The sequence below is a fragment of the Balaenoptera borealis genome, assembly GCF_965194805.1.
Source record: "Balaenoptera borealis genome assembly, chromosome: 5".
In the NCBI taxonomy this organism is placed as follows: Eukaryota; Metazoa; Chordata; class Mammalia; order Artiodactyla; family Balaenopteridae; genus Balaenoptera; species Balaenoptera borealis.
In genome coordinates this window covers 55874319-55896853 of record NC_138862.1, presented here as the reverse complement: position 1 = coordinate 55896853, position 22535 = coordinate 55874319, and the positions used below count along the sequence as shown (strand labels likewise).

Sequence of the window (22535 nt, the reverse complement as noted above, 5' to 3'; positions counted from 1 at the left end):
CTACCTCTGTGTAAACAGCATTGAAATATCCCTGTTTTCTCTTCCTTTCTCTCTCCTTCTATTCCCCACTATGCTTTCTTCTACTTTCTGTTAACCTCCCACATCCATTCCACCACTCAGGATGAAGAAACATGTGCCAGGCACATAATAAGTGTTCAATAAATGCTGCCAAAATATATGGTTAAGGCAGGAAAGATTATGGAAGAAAGTATTGGGAAAGGAACCATTCCAATTAAAGCTCTGTGTAAACACTATGATAAATATAAACTAAGATTGTCTGGGAGGCTTTAAGAATAGCACATGCAACAAACTAAAAGCCTTGATTAAGTTCTTCTAATTCAAATATTAATGAGCACTTATACTTCCTGGAGATCTTTAATAGATTCTGTTGAAGATTCACTGGGTATCGATGCCCCATCTTTATTCATTTCTGCTAACTGTATTTCAGGGATTGATTTCACATTTATATTGTACTCCATAAGAGGTGGACTTAGTTCTTCTTCTTCATTTTGTAACTCTTCTATTTCAATACCTAAATATTAAAACCAAAACACTCAAAGTCTGGATGCATATAATTTTAGTCTCTTATCACTATCTTAAATATATTTACTCCCCCCCATAACACCACCCCAGAAATAGAAGACATCTTACTCTGTTCAAATACTAAATGAAAAAAAAAATGCCCATTTATCAATGACCAAATAACAGGTACATATACTAGCCTGAGACCAATCAATATAAACTCAAATGCTAAGATACCTGACTGTTATCTTAAGCAGACTATAGATATAGATAATGTAGAACTTAAGTCAATTCTAAATACTAAGTTTTTGAGTATCCTGACATTGACCTTATTAAATATTGCAACTAGCATTATTTTAGGGCATAAGTCTGAAACATAAAGAAGAGAAGGAAAAGCTAGATGTATTTTTTTTCCCTTTTTTCTTCTTTTTTATAATCAAAGGTTGTTAAAGGGTATCAGCCCCCAATTATGTGACTTATTTGATACCATGATCCTTGATACTGCTCCAGAGATTCAATATCTAAACTTGTGGACTTCATTTGACTGGTCACAGATGGTCCAAACAAAACCCATTGGGTTACTTTCTTAAGTATAATTTTACTCCAAACAAAACCCATGGTGTTATTTTCTTAAGTGTAATTTTAATTGCAGAATTTGAATTCCATTTTAAAAACACCAACAGTACATAAATAGAAATTTAAAAATTAGCAACTCACCACCTGGCAGAAAAGTATATAGCTTAACAATGGATAGTTAACCAGATAAAAGTTACATAAGCTAAACAGTAGCATATATGAGCAGGCAGAGCAAGCAGGTAGACATTTTTGCCTGTTGAAGTGCCCTGTGTGTCAAAAGTTAAAATACTCTGTTAGGGTAAACCCTAGGGCACATGCATTAAGACAAAGGCAAAATAAAGGCTCATACTAGATTCAGCTGACCAGTAGTAATCTGACCATATAATTTTCCGAGCTTATAACAAACAATTACAGTTTATCATACAGTTTATCTGACCGAGTAAAAATCTATAGGTGCCCCTTAGCTATCCTGGGTTGAAAGGTCACTTAGGCATTTGGTTTTTAAACATACTTACGTTGACTGCCCGTTATTGACTGTAGAGCAATTCCTATGATACATAAAGAAAAAATTTAGATATATAATTGCAAATGTAACCAACAAATATCAGACTAAGAAAAACCGGAAGATTTTTTACACTGCACCAATAAATATTATAACTAAAAATAACCAGCTTCACTCACGAATCCAGTTTAAACAAGGCATAATTAGATTATAACATAAAGGTTATAAACCCATGTTTAGAGAAAGAAAGGTTTAAAAAAAAGATAGTTCATAATAGATAATGCCTAGAACACAAGCACTTTAAACCAAGAAGCAAATTTTTACAATTTACAGTCTAAGGTCATGAAGTAATAGTCAATCATGAAGCAAACCTCCATTGAAAGTTTGAGCCTTTTTTTAAGCAAAATCCTGATGAGCACTCTCTCTGCTTGCCCATTAATATTTATTAAGCACCTATGATATATCAGGCTGTGTTAGGCTCTAGAGTTTGAATGGTGAGAAAAAAGATAACCGTCAAAGAGATTTAGTGGGGACAATGGATATTAATCAAATAATCAGATATACAAATGAAATCCAAAACTGTAGTAACTACTAGGGAAGACATATAAGATACTAGGAAAGCCTCTATTAAAGGGACTTGAGCAATAAGCTCGTTAGACTTTCAGAGTGAAAACTGTTTGAAATACCTTGAATTTATTGCTCAACTCACTTTCCCAAATATTTTTATTCTCATAAGTTTTTGTCATTCAAAATCTTAATAGAGTAAATGTAAAAAAGAAAAGCCTCTAATTTATAAGCCAATTTACAAGTCAAGGGTGCTTGCCTAACTTTCTTATAGCATCAAACTCAGCATTCTCTTCTTTTATCTTCAAAGAAAGCTCTTAAAGGTTAAGTAGGAAAACACAATGGAATCCCAGAGCCTTAGCAAAAGGAGTGGGATTGGGGCCTAGCAATTATCGCTGAAGAAAATCTGGACCAGGTCAACAATTACTAGAAACTTGGAAAGTTATATATTTAAATAGCATCAGTGTGATCATCAGTTGCTCACCAGGTAGTATGACTAATAACTTGGGACCAGGAAAATTCACCTAGAATAACACAGCAAGGGTTTCAGTGATGTTGACATGGCTTTCCACCATGACAGCTGAGAAGCTACCCTGGAATGTGGAGAGGAGGTCTGAAGTCTTCCCCATAACAACAAATAATATTTGGGAATGGCCACCGCCAACCTTAGACAACCTTAGACAACCTTAGACCTTGCATAAATGTTATCTGATTTTTAAAATTACCTATGACCAAACTTTTAAACAAAAGTCAAGGTTCTGATAGAAAGGAGAAACATACACTCATGGTGTCTAAAAGGGCATTCTTGAAATACTCAGTACCTGTATTTCATGGTTTTAGGCATCCTTCATTTTGTAGAAGTGATAAAACTCCTCTACTTAAAAATATTCAACAATTCCTTTTTGAAAACACAAATTCCTCAACATGGCAAGAGAAATCCTCTTCAATGTATTCTATGAACTCTCCCCTACTTTAATCTCAGTATTGCCAAACTTTTTAGTTCCTTGTACTATAATATATTTTTATGTTTCTGTACCTTTGCTCTTGTTTCCTTCTGAAACATCCTTCTCCATCTTCTTCACTTGGCTAACTTTTACATGTCATTTAAGAACTCCTTAGATATTATATCTCCAGAAAGCCTTTTTGGATTCTCTTAGGCTAGAATTTCCCATGGTATTCTGGAAACATCTCTAGCACTGTAATTTCTATTAGCTTCTTGATGAGGATATTCTCTCAAGAATGTGAGCTCACTGAATCTCCTACCCTTAGCACTGTATCTGGCACATAGCAGACACTCAGTGAAGGTTTACTGGCTTAAGTAAATAATTATTTTGTACCTTGTTGATAGCAGGATAACATCCTCTGAATGATTTCTGGTACTGGTATGCCTAGGTAGATGGACAGCTGATGGTAATCAAGGGAGATATTCTCAATGGGATTCTCCTTCACTTTGTCAATATCTTCTTGCTTCATCCCAAGGCGCAGAAGAATATCTGAAACTTTTTTCCAAATTGAATTGAATTGTGACTCAGTGAGACCATTCATCAAAATCTCACTAAGGAGGATATCCCTGTATTTGCACAGCCTCAGGATGTCTGCAGACTTAGAGAGATCAGAAGATAGTGGTTCCATATTCCAGCCATTTTTGGGTGCAGGGAACACATTCAAATGTTTTATGAGAGCTAATAGGAGGTATAAGTCAAACTGTTTGGACTGTGGAAGCTCCTTGTTTGGGGGATAAAGCAGATGCCATGCTCCACCCAAAGGGTGATTGGTCCAAAGATGGTTGTAGTAGGGTTCCAGTACATTCTTGTGTATAAGAAGCTCTTTTTTCAAAAGAGGGGGTGGCATAGCCTCATCAAATATTTGCCGAACAATGTCAGTACCAGAAACAATAATTATATGAAGCAGATGATAGAAATAATTATAATCAAGTTTGAAGATAGGCATTTCATCTGAAAATGAATTTTGAGAAGTCAAAAGATTCCACATTAATGCTCTTTTTCTATGTGATTTCTTGCATTACATCCTAAGCTCCTGTAGGACAGGCACTATTCCAAAAGAATGAAGTACAGTACAGTGCTTTGTCACAGCCAGTGCTCAATAAGCATGCTGCTATCTGTCTAGCTGTCAAAAAATCAAAACAAAAACAGTATGTTCCAAGCAAAAGTAATCACAAAAACTAATCACTATAGAAGGCTTTCAACCATCCAGGGTTTTGTTCAAGTAAATGAGCTTTGGCCACCAAATGGCATAAAAGTATTAAGCCTTTGAAAATTCTGAAGACTGTCAAGAATGGTAACTGCCAGTGTTTAGTTATATTTTACTTAGGCAATTATATTTTATCTTAATCAGCATTGTCCAGTAAAACTTTTTGTGATGAAAATATTTTAGATTTTCACTGTCCACTAGCCACTGAACAGTGGAAATGCTGCTTGTCTGACAAAGGAACTGAGTTTGAAACTTTATCTAATTTTAATGAGTTTAAGTTTAAACAGCCACATATGGCTAGTGACTACTGTATTAGACAATGCAGGACGATAGCAAGAAACATAAAGTGATTTAATGCCTTGCTTCTCAAGTACAGTCCACCGACCAGCAGCAGCAGCAGCAGCAGCCACGTGGGAGCCTGCTAGAAATACAGAATCTCAGGTCTCACCCCAGAGATACTGAATTGGCACCGACATTTCAACAAAATCACAGATGATTCAAATATATATTAAAGTTTGAGACACACTGATCTTATGAACCTCTTGTTCTTATCCTTTCAAAAAATAAATTAATGATTAAGTAGGTATTTCATCAATGAAATGGAATAAGGCATGAGACTGAACTATTTGATATTTTTCTGGTTTAGTAGCACTTCCAAAAGAGGAAAGTAGACTGAGGTGAATTAGAAAGTAATAAGAATTTGGTATATGATGGTATATTTTTTAAACTAATAAAATATGTGTTTATTATAAAGTACAACTTTATTATTTTATCCTTCATGATTCTGTGTTTCAAAAGAGTTTTAAAGTAATATTGTTGTTTGATATACTTGACATAAACTGTGGAGGCAAGCAAGGTTACAAAGCAAATGACTCAAGGAGTTTTCTCTGGGCTGACAAATAAGAAGCTGGCTAGGATCAGGGACATCCATTCTCCCTAGCAAGAAGGAATGCCACCAGACTACTCTTCCATGGGTCCAGGAACCCTTAAGCTCTCCAAGTGCTGAGCAGCTGGCATTTCCTAGCACACTCCTGAAGAGCTGGCACCTAAGTTTAGACTACCTGGCCTTGAGCCCCAAATGTTCATTCTTTCCATTTCACCCTTTTAACAGGGAATGCAACAAGTGAGGAGTTGGTAGGGAACATTAGCTGAAGCTCAATCTGTGTAGTCACAGCTATGCACCAAACTCAGCAAACCTCTCTATAGATGCAAGGTAATGTGATACCCGTACACCTGCTGATCTTTCTGTCCATGAATTCCAAACCTACACCAAGTGATGTTTGTTAGTGTAAACCCAAGCCCAGCGAATGACAAACTCAAATAAACACACGGTTGTTAATGGCATGATACTTTACAGAGCAAGTCAAAATTTTTAACACAGTTTTCAACAGGAGACATATGAAAGTAAAATATACCTTTTGTACCAAATTTTAAACTGATCTTCGGTCTTATATCGGTATCATCTATTTTCAGAGACATCAACTTTTTGTAACTGCAAATGGAAAAAAAATTAGGTTAAAAAAGTCAGTCAAGATTTCTGGTATCAACATGGCTAAGTCAGTGAGCATTTTCTTCTCCTCCTTCTGGAAATAATTTAAAAGCAAAGGAGAAAAATAAATGAACAAATAAAAAACACCAACAGTAACAACCCAACATTGCCACTTTCATTAGAATTCAGAGGCAAGTAGAATTGCTAGATTTCATACAAAAAGAATCACATGACTAGCTTATTTGCAAGAAGACTATTTGGTAGTAGGAAAAAAGAAATCTTTGCACTGTAAAAAGGCAGCAAATCTGGAACTCCTCCCAGACCCTCCTCCACCACAGCACCTTCTTACCAATAACTATTCCAAGAAAACTCAACTTATTTAATGACTACTGATTAAAAAAGAGAGAAAGAAAGAAACTGGCATAGCATCAATACAAATAATTAGAAAAAAATTGAGGGAAAAAGTAGCAAAATTTATTAAATAGACTAAACACTAAGTAAATGCTGCTATGAAACAGATGAAAAAACTTGTGGCTTGGCTTTGAAATGAACTCTCCCACAGAAAACAATACAAAAAAAAAAAAAAAAAGGACAGAGATGTTGGTTTGGTGGTGGTTGTTGTTAACTGATTTTACCTCCAGCACCAGCATAACACTGCCAATCAGCTACTACATTGAAAACACTTTAAACTCTAACAACATAAAGTACTGGCAAAGATACTGAGTAAAAGGAATTCTCCTACACTTGAAGTGGGAGTGTAAATTGATAAAAGCACTGCGGGAAACAGTTCAGCCATACCAATTATGGAGCACATCCTACAGCTTGCATGGGCAAAGGAGCAAATTTCGCACTTCCACTTAACTCTTAAGCACAGTCTCCAGTCCCACTTCTCTGGGAAATATGGCTATAGATGGCCAGTCGGTACAGAGCACATACTATGGCCCACTCAGACAAGGGAGAAACTTCGAGCTCTCACTCCTCTGGGAAGCATGCCCACATATACCTAGCAACCACGAAGCATATCCTACAGCCCACCTGGGCAGGGAGTCAATCCAGTTGCCATACCTAACTATTGAGCATAGCCCCTGGCCCTGGATAATCAGGAAGCCAGAACAGTGACCCTGAGCAGCCTCAGAGCCCAACCTAAGGTACTTTCCAGTTGCAGAACCCAGCCTAATACCTAATGCAGCAGCAGAGCCCAGATACAGCCCTGCTGAATGCTACCTATGTAATCACTCAAGCAGGGAGCCCAGCTAGTAACCTGCCCAACATCAGAGGACAGCCTCTGGTCCCATTACACCAAGGAATCCAGACAGCAACCCTAACATTTTCTGCCCCACCGAAATGTGGGGTACAGCTGAAGGCCACACCTCACCCAAAAGCAGAGCACAACGAACAACCTATCTGATTGCAAAGCCCATCCTGTGGCCCTGCCCAACTTTGGGGCACAGCCTGTGGTCCTGCCTGATTGCAAAGTACAGCCTGACATCTCATCTGACCATGAAGCCTGGCCTGTGGCCCCACCTGAATGCAGAATCCAGCCACTGTTTCCATCTGCTCAGGAAGCACACCTTGAAGCCCCACCTGACCAGGAACAATTGCAGAGCATGCCCTGCAACCCTGCCCAATCACAGAATCCAACCGGTGACAACACCCAGTCAGGGAACAAAGCCTGTGAATGTGCCCAACCAGAGGTGATTACAGAGCACAGCTAGTAACCCCACCTGACCACAACATAGCCATCAGCCCGACTTGACCCAAGAGCCCACCCAGCAGCCCCACTTGAACATGGAACCCAGCCATTAGCCCCACCCAATAGCACCCCACTCCCAACCTCAGAGCACAGACAGTGGCTTCACAGAACTAGAAAACCCTGTGGGAAGTTCTATTTACCTGTAGATGCTACAAGCTGATTGGTGAAGGTCTTTCCCTGCCAAAACAAACCTGTAAAGTCTGCAAGTGGAGACCATGTATTCAAATGTGCAGATACCAATGCAAGTATACAAAGATCATGAAGAATCAGGTAATATGATGCCACCACAAGAAACTAATAAACTTCCAATAAGTGACCCTAAAGAAATGGAGATCTATAGACAGTGCAAAGAATTCAGAATAATCCTATTAAAGAAGTTCAGTGAACTACAAGAACACACAACTAACTGAAATTAGGAAAACAATGCATGAACAAAATTAAAAGGTCAACAAAGAAATAGAAACCATAAAGAAAAAAAAAACCCAGAAGTCCTAGAGTTGAAGAATACACTGACTGAACTGAAAAATATAATAGAGAGCTTCAACAAGACTTGATCAAGCAAAAGAAAGAATCAGTGAACTCAAAGACAGATCATTTGAAATTACCCCAATCAGAGGTGGAAGAAGAACAAAGAATGAAACGAGTAAAGAAAGATTACGGGATGTATGGGACAACAATAAGAGAAACAATATACTAGTATGGTAATCCCAGAAGGAGAAGAGAAAGAGAAAGGGATGGAAAGAGTATTTAAAGAAATAATGTCCCTTCCCCAAACTTAAGGTGAGAAATAGACATCCAGATTCACAAGGCTCAAAGGACCACAAATGGGTTGAGCCTGAAAAAGACTACATCGAAATGCATTATAATTAAACTGACAAAAGTAAAAGACAAAGAGAGACCTTTGAAAGTAGAGAGAAAAGCAACATTGCCTTGAAATCAGTCTTGGCAATGATTTTTTTAATTTGACATCAAAAGCACATGCAAAAATAAATAAGTGGGACTACATCAAACTAAAAAGCTTCTGCACAGTGAAAGAAACAGTCAACAAAATGAAAAGGCAACCTACAGAACAGGAGAAAATATCTGCAAATCATATATCTGATTATGGGTTAATATCTAAAATATATAAGGAAGCCATACAATTCAACAGCAAATAAATAAATAATCCAATTTAAAAAGGCAAAGAACTTGAATAAACATTTTTCCAAAGAAGATATAAAATGGCCAACAGGTACAGGAAAAGATGCTCAACATCACCAATCATCAGAAAAATGCAAATCAAAACTACAATGAGATATTACTTCACACCTGTCGATAGAGCCACTAGGGGAAACAGTATAGAAGTTCCTCAAAAAATTAAAAATAGAATTGATCCAGCAATCCCACTTCTGGGTATATATTATATGTCCAAAGGAAATACGATCTCTGTCTCAAAGAGATACCTACACCCCCATGTTCATTGAAGCATTATTTACAATAGCCAAAACATGGAAAACAACTTAAGTGTCTGTTAATGTATGAATAGATAAAGAAAATGTGGCATATATATACCATGGAATATTATTCAGCCATAAAAAGGAAATCCTGCCATATGTGATAACATGGATGAACTTGGAAGGCATTAAGCTAAGTGAAATAAGCCAAACAGAGAAAGACAAATACTATATGATCTCATTTATATGTGAGAGCTAAAAAACCCTGAACTCAGAAACACAGAGTAGACTGGTGGTTGCCAGGGGTGGGGGTGGGGCATGGAAAAGGGGTAAAGGGGTCAAAAGGTACAAACCAGGGGTCCAAAGTACAGCATGTGACTATAGTTAACAATGCTATATTGAATACTTGAAAGTTGTTAAGAAAGTAGATCTTAAAAGTTCCCATCACACAAAAACATCTATGTGAGGTGATGGATGTGTTAACTAAACTTATGGTGGTAATTGTTTCATATATACATATATATAAAATCATCATGTTGTACATCTTAAACCTACACAATGTTATATGCCAGTTATAGCTCAATAAAGCTAGAAATTAAAAGACCAGCAGCAATATGAAAAAAATAAATAGATCATGACCAATTGCTATTTATTCTTGGAAAGCAAAGTTGATTCAACATTTGAAAATAAATTGATGTAATTCAACATATTAACAGATTAAAGAAGAAGAAGAAAACCATATGATCGTCTCAATGCATGCAGAAAAGCATTAGTTCACTATCCATTCATGATAAAAATTTTCAGAGAAGTAGGATGAAAAAAGAATCTCTTCAACCTAAAAAAGGGTATCTGTAAAAATTCTACAGCTAACAGCATACTAAATCGTGAAAAACTGAAGACTTCTTCCTAAGATCTAGAAAAGGCAAAGATGTCTGCTCTCACAAGTGTATTCAACATTGTACTAGAGGACCTAGACCATGCAATAAGTAAGGGAAAATAAACAAAAAGCATACAGATTGCAAAAAAAGAAATAAAGTTGTCTTTATGTATAGATGACATGATCATTTGTAGAAAACCTCAAAGAATCTATAAACGATATTAAAATTATTAAGTATCAAGTCACAGGATACAAGATCAATAGACACCAATCAATTCTGTATAACACAAATAACTAGAAATTGAAATTTTAAAATTATCATTTGCAATAACATAAAAAGTCAAATATACATGGATAATCTAACAAAATATTTATAAGATTGTACAAATAAGACTATATACACAGAAGACTACAAAACATTCCTGAGAGGCATCAAAGAAGACCCAATTAAGTGAAATTAATTATACACCATCTTCACGGATGGGAAGTCTCAATATTGTTAAGATGTAAATCATCCCCAAATTGATCTACAAATTCAATGCAATCGAAATCTCAGCAAGAAGTTTGGAGAAATTTATAAGGTGTTTCTAAGATTTATCATGTAATAGCAAAGGATCTAAAATAAAAAAATAGTTTTGAAAATTTAAGCGAATGCAAATTAAAACCACAGTAAGATACCATTACACATCTTTTAACATGGCTGAAATGTTTAAAATTGATAATACCAAGTGCTGGAGAGAATGCAGAGAAACTAGAATTCTCTTATTATGCTGGTGAGAATAACAAAATGTACAGCTACTTTGAAAACAGTTTGGCAGTTTCTTATAACATTAAACACATACCATATGACTCAGCAATCCTGATCCTAGGAATTTATCCAAGAGAAATGAAAGCATATATCTATACAAAGAGTAACTCATGAATATTTATAGCAGCTTTATTTATAACAGCCTAAAACCAGAAACAACTCAAATGTCATCAACTGTTAAATGAATAAATAAGTTATGGTACTCTATACAAAGGAAGACTACTCAACAACAAACAAAAATGAAACTACTGATACATGCAATAACAAGGATGAATCTCAAAAGCATTATGCTAAGTTAAAAAAAATTCAGATGCAAAAGGCTTTCCTACTAGAGGATAGTCAGAAAAAAGCAATATTAATCAGAACAGAAATCATATCAGTGGTTACCAGGGTTTGGAAGTTGGAGTGGGGAATGACTATGTAAGAGATTTTAGAGAAACTTCGGATGATGGAAATACTCTTGATCATGGTAGTGGTTACTCGGCTGTATAAAAATAAAATCATTTAAAACGTATATTTTTAAAAAGTGAATTTTACTGTATATGAGCTATAGCCTGAAAAACTGACCTATAAAAAAATTCAGTGTTTAGAAATGCATTTATAATTAGTACATTTATCAAGAAAGCAAGGAGATGATTACTGTGAAGGTCAGGATAACAGTTACCTAGGAAGAGGATGAGCTGGGGGAGAGGGGAACAGTGAGTGCTTCTGGGGTGCTGACAAAATTCTATATGGGTGGAGCCACAAGACTGTCTGCTTCATAATTCATTTTTAAACTCTGCAATTATATTTTGTGAGCTTTTATTTATGCATATTTTAATAACAATGAAGCATTTTAATGTTAAAAAACAACCAAACTTTTTTGTCATTCATTCACGAAACCTCATGAGGTAGCTCTTCCACTTTTGGTAATAAGGTCCAATTATCAGAGGGTTTTCCCACAGAAAATAACTATAAAACTTAGGCAAATTACAAAAAGCAACTCCTTGAAGGCACAGAGAGTAGAGAAACAAACCAACTCTGCTGTAGGGGGTATATGCTCGGGGAGAAGAGAAGAGGACTGTATGAAATTAAGTTCACCAATTTTAGAGCTTTGAGCCTGAGGCTAAGTATACCATGGTAGAAAACAAAGGTCTCCTTGGCTGAAGGAACCAGAAAATTGAAGCCATGGAACCACGGCTGCTGAAGAGTGTGGGGGAATCCCAGAAAGGAAAGTCAGAGAAGAGATCCCCCAATTTTTTCCGGCCACATCTCTGACTGACTGCTGAACCATATGTGTGGAACAGACTCAAAGCAGCTCAGCTAAAGGCTGAAGTTCTGAATTGAGACTGGAACCACCATCCAAGGAAAACAGGTTCACAGTTCATCTCCAAATAAGTTAATTGCCTGTCAAACAAAAGTAACATACTCATTGTAGAATAATGGAAGTTAGAATCTCTACATCTGTCATGTATTTATTGGGTACCAGCTATATGCCAGGCATTAGGTTATGTACTGGGAATATAGCAGTAAGCAAGTTAAAGTTCTTGCCCTCATGGAGGCTATAGTCAAATGGAGAAGAGAGCCTAGAAAGTGTAACAGAACTTAGTAAATGTTTTAATAGGAGAAGTAAAGGGAATATGTGATTGAAACACCTAATGCAAAGTAAAAACGACTTTCTGGAAGTTTTAACCAGGCAAAGTCAAAGGAATGGCGTATTGTAGGCAAGTCCTAGAGGTAAAACAGATGGCACACTTAAGAACTAAAAGAAGCTCAGTATAGCTGGTGTATATATAGTAAAAAAAACCAGAATGACAAGAGATGACACTAGTGAGTACAGCAGGGACCAAGGTGACTAAAGAGCCAAGCTAACGAGCCTGAACTTAATTGAGAGCAATGAGAAGCCTCTGAAAGATTTTCAAGCAGAGAAGTGAAATATTTCCATTTTTTTTTTAGAAAAGTGATTTTGATGGCTGAACAGACTGTTCAATAGACTTGAACAGTCAGACTGAAGAAAGGTAAGACTGGAGACAAAAAAGACGGGTTTAGAAGCTGTTTTCAGAATTCCAAATAAAAGAGGGAGGAGATATGGGGATATATGTATACATATAGCTGATTCACTTTGTTACACAGCAGCAACTAACAACACTGTAAAGCAATTATGCTCCGATAAAGATGTTAAAAAAAAGTAAAAAAAATAACTTTAGCTTAGTGGAAGCACAGGGGCAGAAGTAAGGAGGCATGTACAATATATTTAAGAAGTTGAATTGATTGGACCTAAAAAAAGTTACAGAGCAACTGTAACTGGGAAGAAATATTGTGAGTCTAGTTGTGGGCATACTGAACTATAGATCTTTTTGAAAAATAAAAATGGAAATCTTTAGCATGCAGGTAGACAGACCTAGATTTTTAAGAGTGAGATCTACAGCAGAGGTAAAGATTTGGGTTTCATTAGCTCATAGGGAAAACTTAGATATCAATGTAATAACCCTGGTAGATTAAAAAATGGTAGACATTTTAAACAGAAGAAAAGAGAATCAATGGATTAGGATAAGTTTTATATTGAAATTTCTAATTTCAATAGCAACAGTCTACACCTCTATGAATTCCCAGCTTATATATTCCTCTGCAATACAGCTTTCTCATCTAAGAAACAGGATGATTCTAATTGTCAGACAAGCCTGGAGGCTTGAATGAGTTTTGAAAGCTAGGAGAAAGTTTTTATATCATAACAATCTAATTTAAATAACTTTAAGAAAAATATGTTTGGTTTTCAGGAAAGGATTCTTTTCATACTTAAGGGAAAAGTATTCACATTTCTACTTTCCTGCTTTAGAATTTAAAAGTCTACAAAGTGGGGGGCAAAGGGGTAGACAAATGTCAATTAAATACAATTTTTTCACACAACTGATACTGTCTTTAAGTTTAATGGAGCTCCAGAAAGTAACAGAAAACACAGAAGAAAGAAGCAACTGAAAAATACATACATGCTCAAAAAAAAGTAGAATATTTAATTTCAAGCTTACCTTGCTCCTAAATTTTCAATGGTTATATATTCATCCTTTCTCACAACTTCAAACTGCAAGTGATGAAAAAAAAAAAAATAGCCCTAAAGTAGTTCAATTTTCAAGATTCTTTAATGTTACTTCTTAGACTTAATATTTGAAAGAAAACAATGAGAACGAAGCTATAGTGAATAAAAAACAAATAAAACAGAAGAAACAAGCTGTAAACAATCTTAATCAAATAACAGACTAAAGTTGGTCTTAAAAACTAGTTCTACTTTATATCACTATAGGATTTAAATGTCAAATCTAAAATACAAGAAGACCATACTAAACATTAAAAAATATATATATTCCTATTTATAATTTTGGTCTGTTTACTAATTAACTGAAAATTCAACAAGATATTTCATTAATTAAAAAAATAAAATGGATACCATTTAAGTGCATCTTATGTAACAGCTACTCTATGAGATGTTCTATAGATATTTTTATAGGAAGATGCTTAGAGACTAAAAAAGTGTTCAGAAAATCTAAAATTATTTTTAACCATAGGTGGAACAGAATTAGATTATCATCCTTTGTTCATGATAAAGACTTTCCTCATTGCTACAGCCATGGCCTGCTTTGTCTGTTTCTGTTTCTGTGTGTGTATGTGTGTGTGTCTTTATTTTTAAAATTTTCTTATTCTTAAGTACCACTTAAATACTACTTTGGAGAAATCAATGCAATAAAAAGGTTAGAGAGCTTAGTCCCATCAAAGAGAATATGGCTAGAATACTATTACTACAATTCCCAAATCCATTTGAAGTCAAAAACATCATTCCAGTGAAGGAAAGCAAAAAAATAAGAGAAAGATACTCACCAAAATTTTGACAATTCCAGGTACCTCACATTGCAGCATCCTTACCATGTCACCTGTACATCCTTCCTTCAAACATTTTTTCCCACTAAAACTCTAAAGTTATCAATAGAAAAAAAAACAATAAGTTATCAATAGAAAAAAATAATACAAACAATAAAAACAGAAAAAACCCGCTGATGTGCAAGACTGATTATATTTAAATAAAGTTAGAAGCAGATATTGCTAGACAGTAAAACAAAAGATGTGAATAAACATTTGAGAGTTACCTGTTCAAAGACAGTCCATTTCTTATACCAATGGATTTCCTATTTAAAATTTATGACTACACTTTTCTCTCTCATCATTTCTACTTCAAAATCTTCAAGTAGTTATATTGCAAACTAAAATGTATTTGCCGGCCCCAATAAAAGCAACTTCAAGTAAAATATACTAATTAAGTAAGTGCAAAAAGGAATACTGAATTTCTATTAGATATACGAGGATTCCAGGGAAAACGAATTTGAGTCCTTTTTCTGATTCTGACCTTGTTATTTCCTCTGGTTAAGTTACTTAGTTTTCTTTTACATCTCTTTCTAAAGTTGAGCAAAATGGATTGCCCTAATAATCAAAGAAAGTGAAAAGTATTTACACACTGCTTAAAAAATGAATAATGCTTTATATAATGATTTTTACAATGTACAGTGCAAGTTTATCTGTTTTACCTGTTAACCCTCATAACAAACTTATAAAGTAGGTATTACTATTCTCACTATATGGCTTAGAAAAATGAGTTTCAGCCTAGTGCAAAGAAAACTAGTAAGTGGTTCAGTCTGGACTTGAACTCGGAGCTCTCAACTTCATATACAGTGCTCTTTCTGTTCCACCACAATTCCTTTATAAGTGTTTTCTGCTGTTTGCACAATGTAAACACTCTAGAACCAAACATTATAGACCCAACTTAGGGCCATTACCTCATTAAAGAGTAATTAATATAGAATTGGGCTTTTGGTTTCTACTTTAATTTTAGCGGCAAAGAATTCAATTTAGTTATATGACTTTAGGCAAATATAAATAATACCAATATATTTTGGGTTTTTTTGTTTTGTTTTTTGCTGTTTTGTTTGTTTGTTTGTTTGTTTGGCCATGCTGCATGGCTTGAGGGATCTTAGTTCCCTGACCAGGGATCTAATGCCGGCCCCGGCAGAGAAAGCGCCAAACCCTAACCACTGGACTGCCAGGGAACTCCCAATAATACAAGTATATTTTTGAAGACTATAAATTTATCACTGTTCTCTACCCTTAAAATAGAAACTATCCTTAAAATTATATAATTGTCCTTTCTTTTTATTAAGTGATTCTATTTATGTCCTTTATGTGAATATACGTAACAATATTTCTATTCTTAAGAGTATAAACTTCTAAAGGGAAGAGAACAAATTAATAGAAATCAATAAGCAAAGCAACTAGCAGAGTATTTCCTACAAAGACCTGTTTAATAAATGGTGATGATAAACAAATAGTGAGGAGAAAAGCATCAGAGAGAATAGGAAAAAAAAAAATGAAGGGAGAAAAAAAGAGGGGGAAGGATGTGATCAGGAAGAAATGAAGAGGAAAGAGGGAAAATAGAGGAAAGAGTAGAGGAGGATATGCTGTAGTAAAGTTTTTAAGGAAGAACAAATATAATACCTGATCATTTTCACCTGGATATTTTAAATTCTTGAACTTTTTCCAACAAATTTTATGGAAGTAAACACAACAGCTTTTACTGCACATTAACTGAAAAAATCCCTGGAAAAGAATAAAAGCTGCTGATTAGAAATAGTAATCCATGTAGATATAGAAAATACCACCTTAAGTCATTTTTTAAATTATTCTATAACTAGATGAGCTTTAGATGGCATTGAAAATTTATCAACAGATCACTGGTAATCAAAGAACTATACAAGTCATTTTTATATCACTAAAGACAAAAAAAGGCAATAATTTGAATAAGTTAATGTAATATTTTCCATATGCTGTATACAACAAAATATCAGAAACTTGGTGAGTGACCTTTGTAGATGAACATGCTGTCTGCCCCACTTCACCTCAACTTTTACAATTTTCTTTCAGCCCCAATTCCATACCATTATTCCCCAAAACTTCTTTGTCACCAATCACCAGACCTTAGATTGCTATCTTGGTGAGAAATGGCTCCTGAGCTACTGCATTATCCCAAGGTATAGATTTCTTGTCTTTCCTAGTGTGCCTTCCCTGGGAACCACAGTCCTGCTTCCTTTAAATAGGTACACTGCTTAGATGACAAAAATCTAAATTTTGTGGCCAAGACTTCCTGCTGCTACATGCTATCCATTTGACTGGAACCCTGATACCTCCCTGGGAAACCACAGGACCATATCACCATGTCACCGAAACCAGGACTGACCCTGACCTGCCCCGAGCACTGCACTTCACCAGGCCTACACTTCCCAATATCCATCTTACCCTAATGAATAGATCTTGGCTTTCTCCTCCTTCCCATCTACGCCATTTGCTCTATACATCATGCTTTTCAACTCAGATTTCCAATCTTGTAGAAGTAGTCAGATTTACACTGATGACAACATCTCAGCTTATCTTGTGATTTTCCAAAGTCTTATTCTGATAGATCCAGGGAGAACTAGACTTGAAGTACTTTGATTGTTGAATTTCTTCAAATCAAGGCTGGTTATGTGTGTGTGTGTCCCACCCAAGGCCCACAGAAGAAATAATGATCCTTACTTAGTAACATAATTCTTGAGGAGTGACAACCTTTCTCCTTAGTAAAATGCTAATATTCTCAACGTGTAACATTTCTAACTATGAAGAATATTTTAGATAATTTCCATTATATGATTACAAGAATATTTGTTATAACTTCAGAAACTTGTGAATATTACAAAAACCCTAGCAAAGCCAATTCATTCTTTTACTGACTCAAAGAATATAAATATTTCCTGATCACAATGAATCTAAGCTCTGAGACATTCAAACAGCTTCTCAACTGCATTATCACTGTAATTAAACTAAGTACTTTTTAAACAATATTTTGATGCATGATAATATAATAATTTTTATCTAAGTTTAACTTTACAATCACATTTTTAAAATACTCAGTTAATTGTTAATTATAGTACCTTATAATTGGTGTTCTTTAAAATGTCAGCTTCACAAGATCGCTCACAATCTAGATAACTGCAAATGGTCTGCTTCATTATATTACCCTCAGTTGTCTTGATGAAATTGTTAAGAAGGTCCTAAATTTTAAAAATAAAAATAAATCTCATGAATCAGTAATAAAAAGACTACAACACTTATCTTACCTTAAGTTATATTTCCATTTCATATCCTTTTTTGAAGGTGTTGTATATATTTTTTAAAAATAGTTATAGAACCTATTTCCCTCATTCAAAGTAAACAATACATAGAAAGGCCCTAAATAAGAAATACTACACTTCTTATTGAATACAAACATGGAGAAAGGAGAAAAGTCTATGTTCAAAGCTATATGTCTACTCTTCATTCTAACTCATAACACCTAGCATGTTCCTAACAAGAATTACTTGCTCTGATATAAATACAGAGAGACAAGAAATCATTGGAAACCCAAGAGAGTCCTTGATAGAACTGGCCCCCAAGACACCATGTTGGCAGTGGAACTACTGTAGTGGTGCAACAAGCTGCTCAGCCAGAAGGGGCAGAGGCAGGGTACAGAAGTATGTTTCCAGTGTTCAGAGTTACAACTTGGAATGCAATTTCCATATTTTAAAATGCTAGTTAAAGGTTTGTGAAACACACTATCAAGTCTAAGTTAAACAGGTCCTTAATACTGTCCCTTAGAGGGACGTACCCATATATATTGAGGGTATAAGACATGATAAAATAAGCCTCTACAGACTATTTTACAAGTCAAGTCAGCATTTGTAACATTTGTTTAATGGCATTCAGAATTTTATGAGGAATAAAAATGTTTTGATCAAGTTGACTAGAAAATTTTAAGTATCAAGAGAGAAATAAAGAAGCAGTGTTCAAGGACCTATCAATATGAAAGTAGTATATCCTGTGAGGATAACCAATAGTCAAGTGGAGATGCTGAAAACAAAGGGATAGGACTCATAGTAGGTATATAATTACTGTGGTTTCACATATCTGACACTTAATAGTTCAATATTGATCTGTGAGTCTCCTAACAAAATCTGTTCCTTGTTCCTTACTCCTCATCTTCTGCCTCAGTCACTGATATTCACTCATTCAGTAAATATTTACTGAGTGTCTGTTATGGGCCAGGTTGTTATGAATGTTAAGGGATGTTAAGGATACAACAGTGAACTTAGCAGGTTAATATTTAGTCCTCATGGGACTTACATCAATTTCATCTACCACAATCTATTTAGGTTCAAGCCAGTAGTCTTGAAGTCATCCATTGTATAGTTATTCCATCACCCTTTACATGCAATATATCAGCAAGTACTGTTGTGTCTTCTCCCAGAATATACTGCAAATTTTTCTAATTCTCTCTCCATTGCTACCACTCTATGTCTTACCTACATTACTGACTATAACAACTGCCTAACTGGTCTGCCTCTTCCTTGCCTACTGTGTTCAAAGCACTCTCTGCAAAAAAACAAAAGATCATTGTCAGTTCCTTGCTTAAAATTCTTCAATGGCTTCCCACTACCTAAAACAAAATCCAGAACCCTTACCAAGACTGACTGCAAGGTCCTGCAGAACCTGCAGAATCTGAACCCAGTACACCTAGCCATCTCTGGTCTATCTCTTCACATTCATCTCTAGTCTCACTCACTATAAAATTCATGATTTTATATTTTCAGTTCCTCAAATTTGCCCTTCAAGGCCTGAGGGCCTTTCCACATTCAATTCTGTTTACCTAGAATGCTCTTACCCAACTCTTTACAGAGCTAGTTCCATTCTCAACCTTCTGCTTCCAACTTAAATATCACCTCCCAGAGAGGCCTTTCCTAACCACTACACATAGATACCCATACACATTTATGCATATATACATATAGACAAATATGGATATATGCAGGTATACAAGTGTATGTCTGTGTGTTCTCCATTTTCTCTGTCCCAGTCCCTTGTTTTTCTTTAGAACACTAACTACAATTTGTAACTATTTTATTAATATTTTTTTACTTTCTGAACTCCTCCCTTACCATAAATACAGAAACTCTTCAAAGTCCTAAATTCTATAAGTCATATTTTACTATAATTTGATTATAACACCCCACTGTTTAAAAGTTTTGAGGGGTTTCACGTGACCCTCAAGATACAGTCTGAGCTCCTTACTTGGTTTATAAAGCCTTACATGATCTAGCTAATATTACCTTTAACATTTACCTCTAAAATTCATGAAAAAAGGACAGGATATTATTTTTTTTTGAAAAAAAGTAACATTCATAACAACAAGAAAACTCTTGGTAGATGATAGCTGAAATAATCATTGAAATCAAAAATTCAATAGAAGGATAGAAACAAGGGTAATGTTGAAAATAATAACAATATGAAGGGACACTCCCCTGCTAGGGTGCCAGCAACTCTAGGAGTACAATCTCCCCCCCAACAGGGTGAATTCATCTAAGGAGACACATGAGGATAGGAGCAACTGGGGCAGGGCAGGCCTCTGGTGGTACTCACCTGGAACTCCTCAGTGCCAGATAAAGGGGTACAGGCCAGCCCTCTAAGTTTTCTTAAAGAAAAACTAATACAATGTTTGGGAAGTAGGACTTTTGGTGGGCTGACAGGCATAGGGACCACTTATAACAGATTAAGAACATGCTGGCCTAGAGTCAGAGCACGATCATGGAAGCATTCTGCTCTATTGGACATTAAACCTTTAGTTATTGGATTTTAACTTAAGAAGTATGGAGAGAGAGGGCTGGAGGAGAGTCCAGGGCATCTGGAATGGTGGCTGGTTACCCAACTATTTTTGAAGCAGCCACTATTTTCTAAGCAATATGGAAATATTTTAACATTATAAGAACTAATATGATAGCACTAGTGTATACTGGCTGAATATTAGCTCTATGCAAAAAAGATGAAGAAAATCTCCTAGAAAGTAGAACAAAAAGACAAAAAATTAGGAACTTCCCTGGTGGTCCAGTGGTTAAGACTCCATGCTCCCAATGCAGGGGGCCCTGGTTCGATCCCTGGTCTGGGAACTAGATCCCAGCAACTAAAGATCCCACATGCCGCGGAAGACCAGGCACAGCCAAATAAATTAATAAATATTTAAAACAGAAAAGACAAAAAATAAAAATTAACAGAGAAATAAGAAAACCAGAAATTCAGTCCAGGATGTCAAGTATCTGAATAAAAGACATTTCAAAAAGAAAAGAGAAAATGAAGAAGAAATCATCAAATAAATAAAAAAAGAAAATGTCCCAGAACCAAAAAACGTAAGTTCAGAACACTAGGAATATACAGAATATCCTAAAAATTCCCAGAAAAAAAAAATAGGTTATAACAAAAGATTGATAATCAGAACATCAAATTTCTCAAAAATACTACTGTTGGAAGTTAGAAGATAACAGAAACACAATTTTAAAAACTGAAGGAAAATGATTTTCAACCTACAATTTTATGCCCAGGCAAGATATAAATAAAGTGTACAAAGGATAAATTATTTTGAGACTTGAAAGATCTCAAAAAATTTATCTCCCAAGCAAGTACCCTTTTCCAGGAAGCTGCTGGATGAGTTGCACCACCAAAACAAGGGATTATACCTAGAAAGAGGAAAACTTGAGATCCAAGAAATAGAGGATCTACAAAGGAAAGGGGTGAGGGTATTCCCAGGAATAGAGTAAAGGGAAACCCTAAAGCCAATTTAATAAAAACTTACAACTATTAGTAGGATGGGGAAGTGAAGTGTGTTGTGTGAAGAAGATGTATAAGGAAGCTACTAAACCTTCCTCTTCCACAGTGGGAAGTCAAAAGATAATATCTAAGATGGAGAAATTTTTTAAATAGCAGTATAGCTTTTTAAAAAAACAGGTAAATATCAAAGGAAAATGCCTAGAGGGTTGGAAGAAGTTACCCATAGTCAGTAACTACAATTAGAGATGATGAACCACAGACCGTTAATTTTTAAGCCTTTTAATATTACTTGACAAACTGCATACATGTATTACTTTGCATAAAATAAAAATAAGAAAGTTTGGATAAGAAATAAAAATATTTTAGAAGGAGAAGGAAAAAAAAGAAAAACAACTGGGCTTCACTGGGGGCGCAGTGGTTGAGAATCTGCCTGCCAATGCAGGGGACACGGGTTCGAGCCCTGGTCTGGGAAGATCCCACATGCCGCGGAGCAACTAGGCCCGTGAGCCACAACTACTGAGCCTGCGCGTCTGGAGCCTGTGCTCCGCAAGAAGAGAGGTCGCGATAGTGAGAGGCCCACGCACCGCCATGAGAGTGGCCCCCGCTCACCACAACTAGAGAAAGCCCTCGCACAGAAACGAAGACCCAACACAGCCAAAAATAAATAAATAAATAATAAAAAAATAAAATAAAATAAAATAAAGAAAAACAACCAAGACCAGGTAGGGGCTGCTCCAGGTAAACACAGAAATTCAATATTTTTCAAAAATGTATAAAATTACTACTTTATTAGGTCAAAGTTAAAAGTCATATGATTATCCTGGCCAACACCAAAGACTGCCTGCTTATTCTATTGATTACTGAGAGAGGTACATTAAAATATTCCACTGTGACTGGGAAGTCTTCTATTTCTCCTTTTAGTTCTACCAGTTTTTGTCCCAGGTATTTTGAGGCTATATTATTAGGTATATACAAACTTTGAGTTGTTACAGCTTCCTAGAAAACTGAATTTTTTATTTTTATAAAACATCCCTCTTTATTTTGAGGAATGCACTTGGCCTTAAAGTCAGCTAAAATATAAGGATCCAGAAAGGTTTAAAGTAAAAGTTTGGAAGAA

General features: G+C 35.5%; 1 protein-coding gene across 10 annotated transcripts in view; it reads right to left on the bottom strand.

The window, feature by feature from the left end:
- The window catches only part of DZIP3 (DAZ interacting zinc finger protein 3), a 114978-nt gene that overhangs the window by 57952 nt on the left and 34491 nt on the right, over nt 1–22535 (bottom strand). For 8 of the 10 annotated variants that reach the window (XR_014245357.1, XM_082394645.1, XM_082394643.1 and 5 more), the window contains 8 exons: nt 17719–17838; nt 16250–16351; nt 14585–14677; nt 13741–13793; nt 5791–5867; nt 3502–4119; nt 1614–1646; nt 363–532 (listed from right to left, as the gene is read on the bottom strand). Coding sequence is in view for 9 of the 10 variants with exons in the window: in XM_082394645.1 (XP_082250771.1) it covers nt 363–532; nt 1614–1646; nt 3502–4119; nt 5791–5867; nt 13741–13793; nt 14585–14677; nt 16250–16351; nt 17719–17838 (1266 nt within the window). In the remaining variant the exon portion in view is untranslated. The remainder of the gene's footprint in view (nt 1–362; nt 533–1613; nt 1647–3501; nt 4120–5790; nt 5868–13740; nt 13794–14584; nt 14678–16249; nt 16352–17718; nt 17839–22535) is intronic. The other 2 variants (XM_082394646.1, XM_082394639.1) reach the window with 2 other exon arrangements.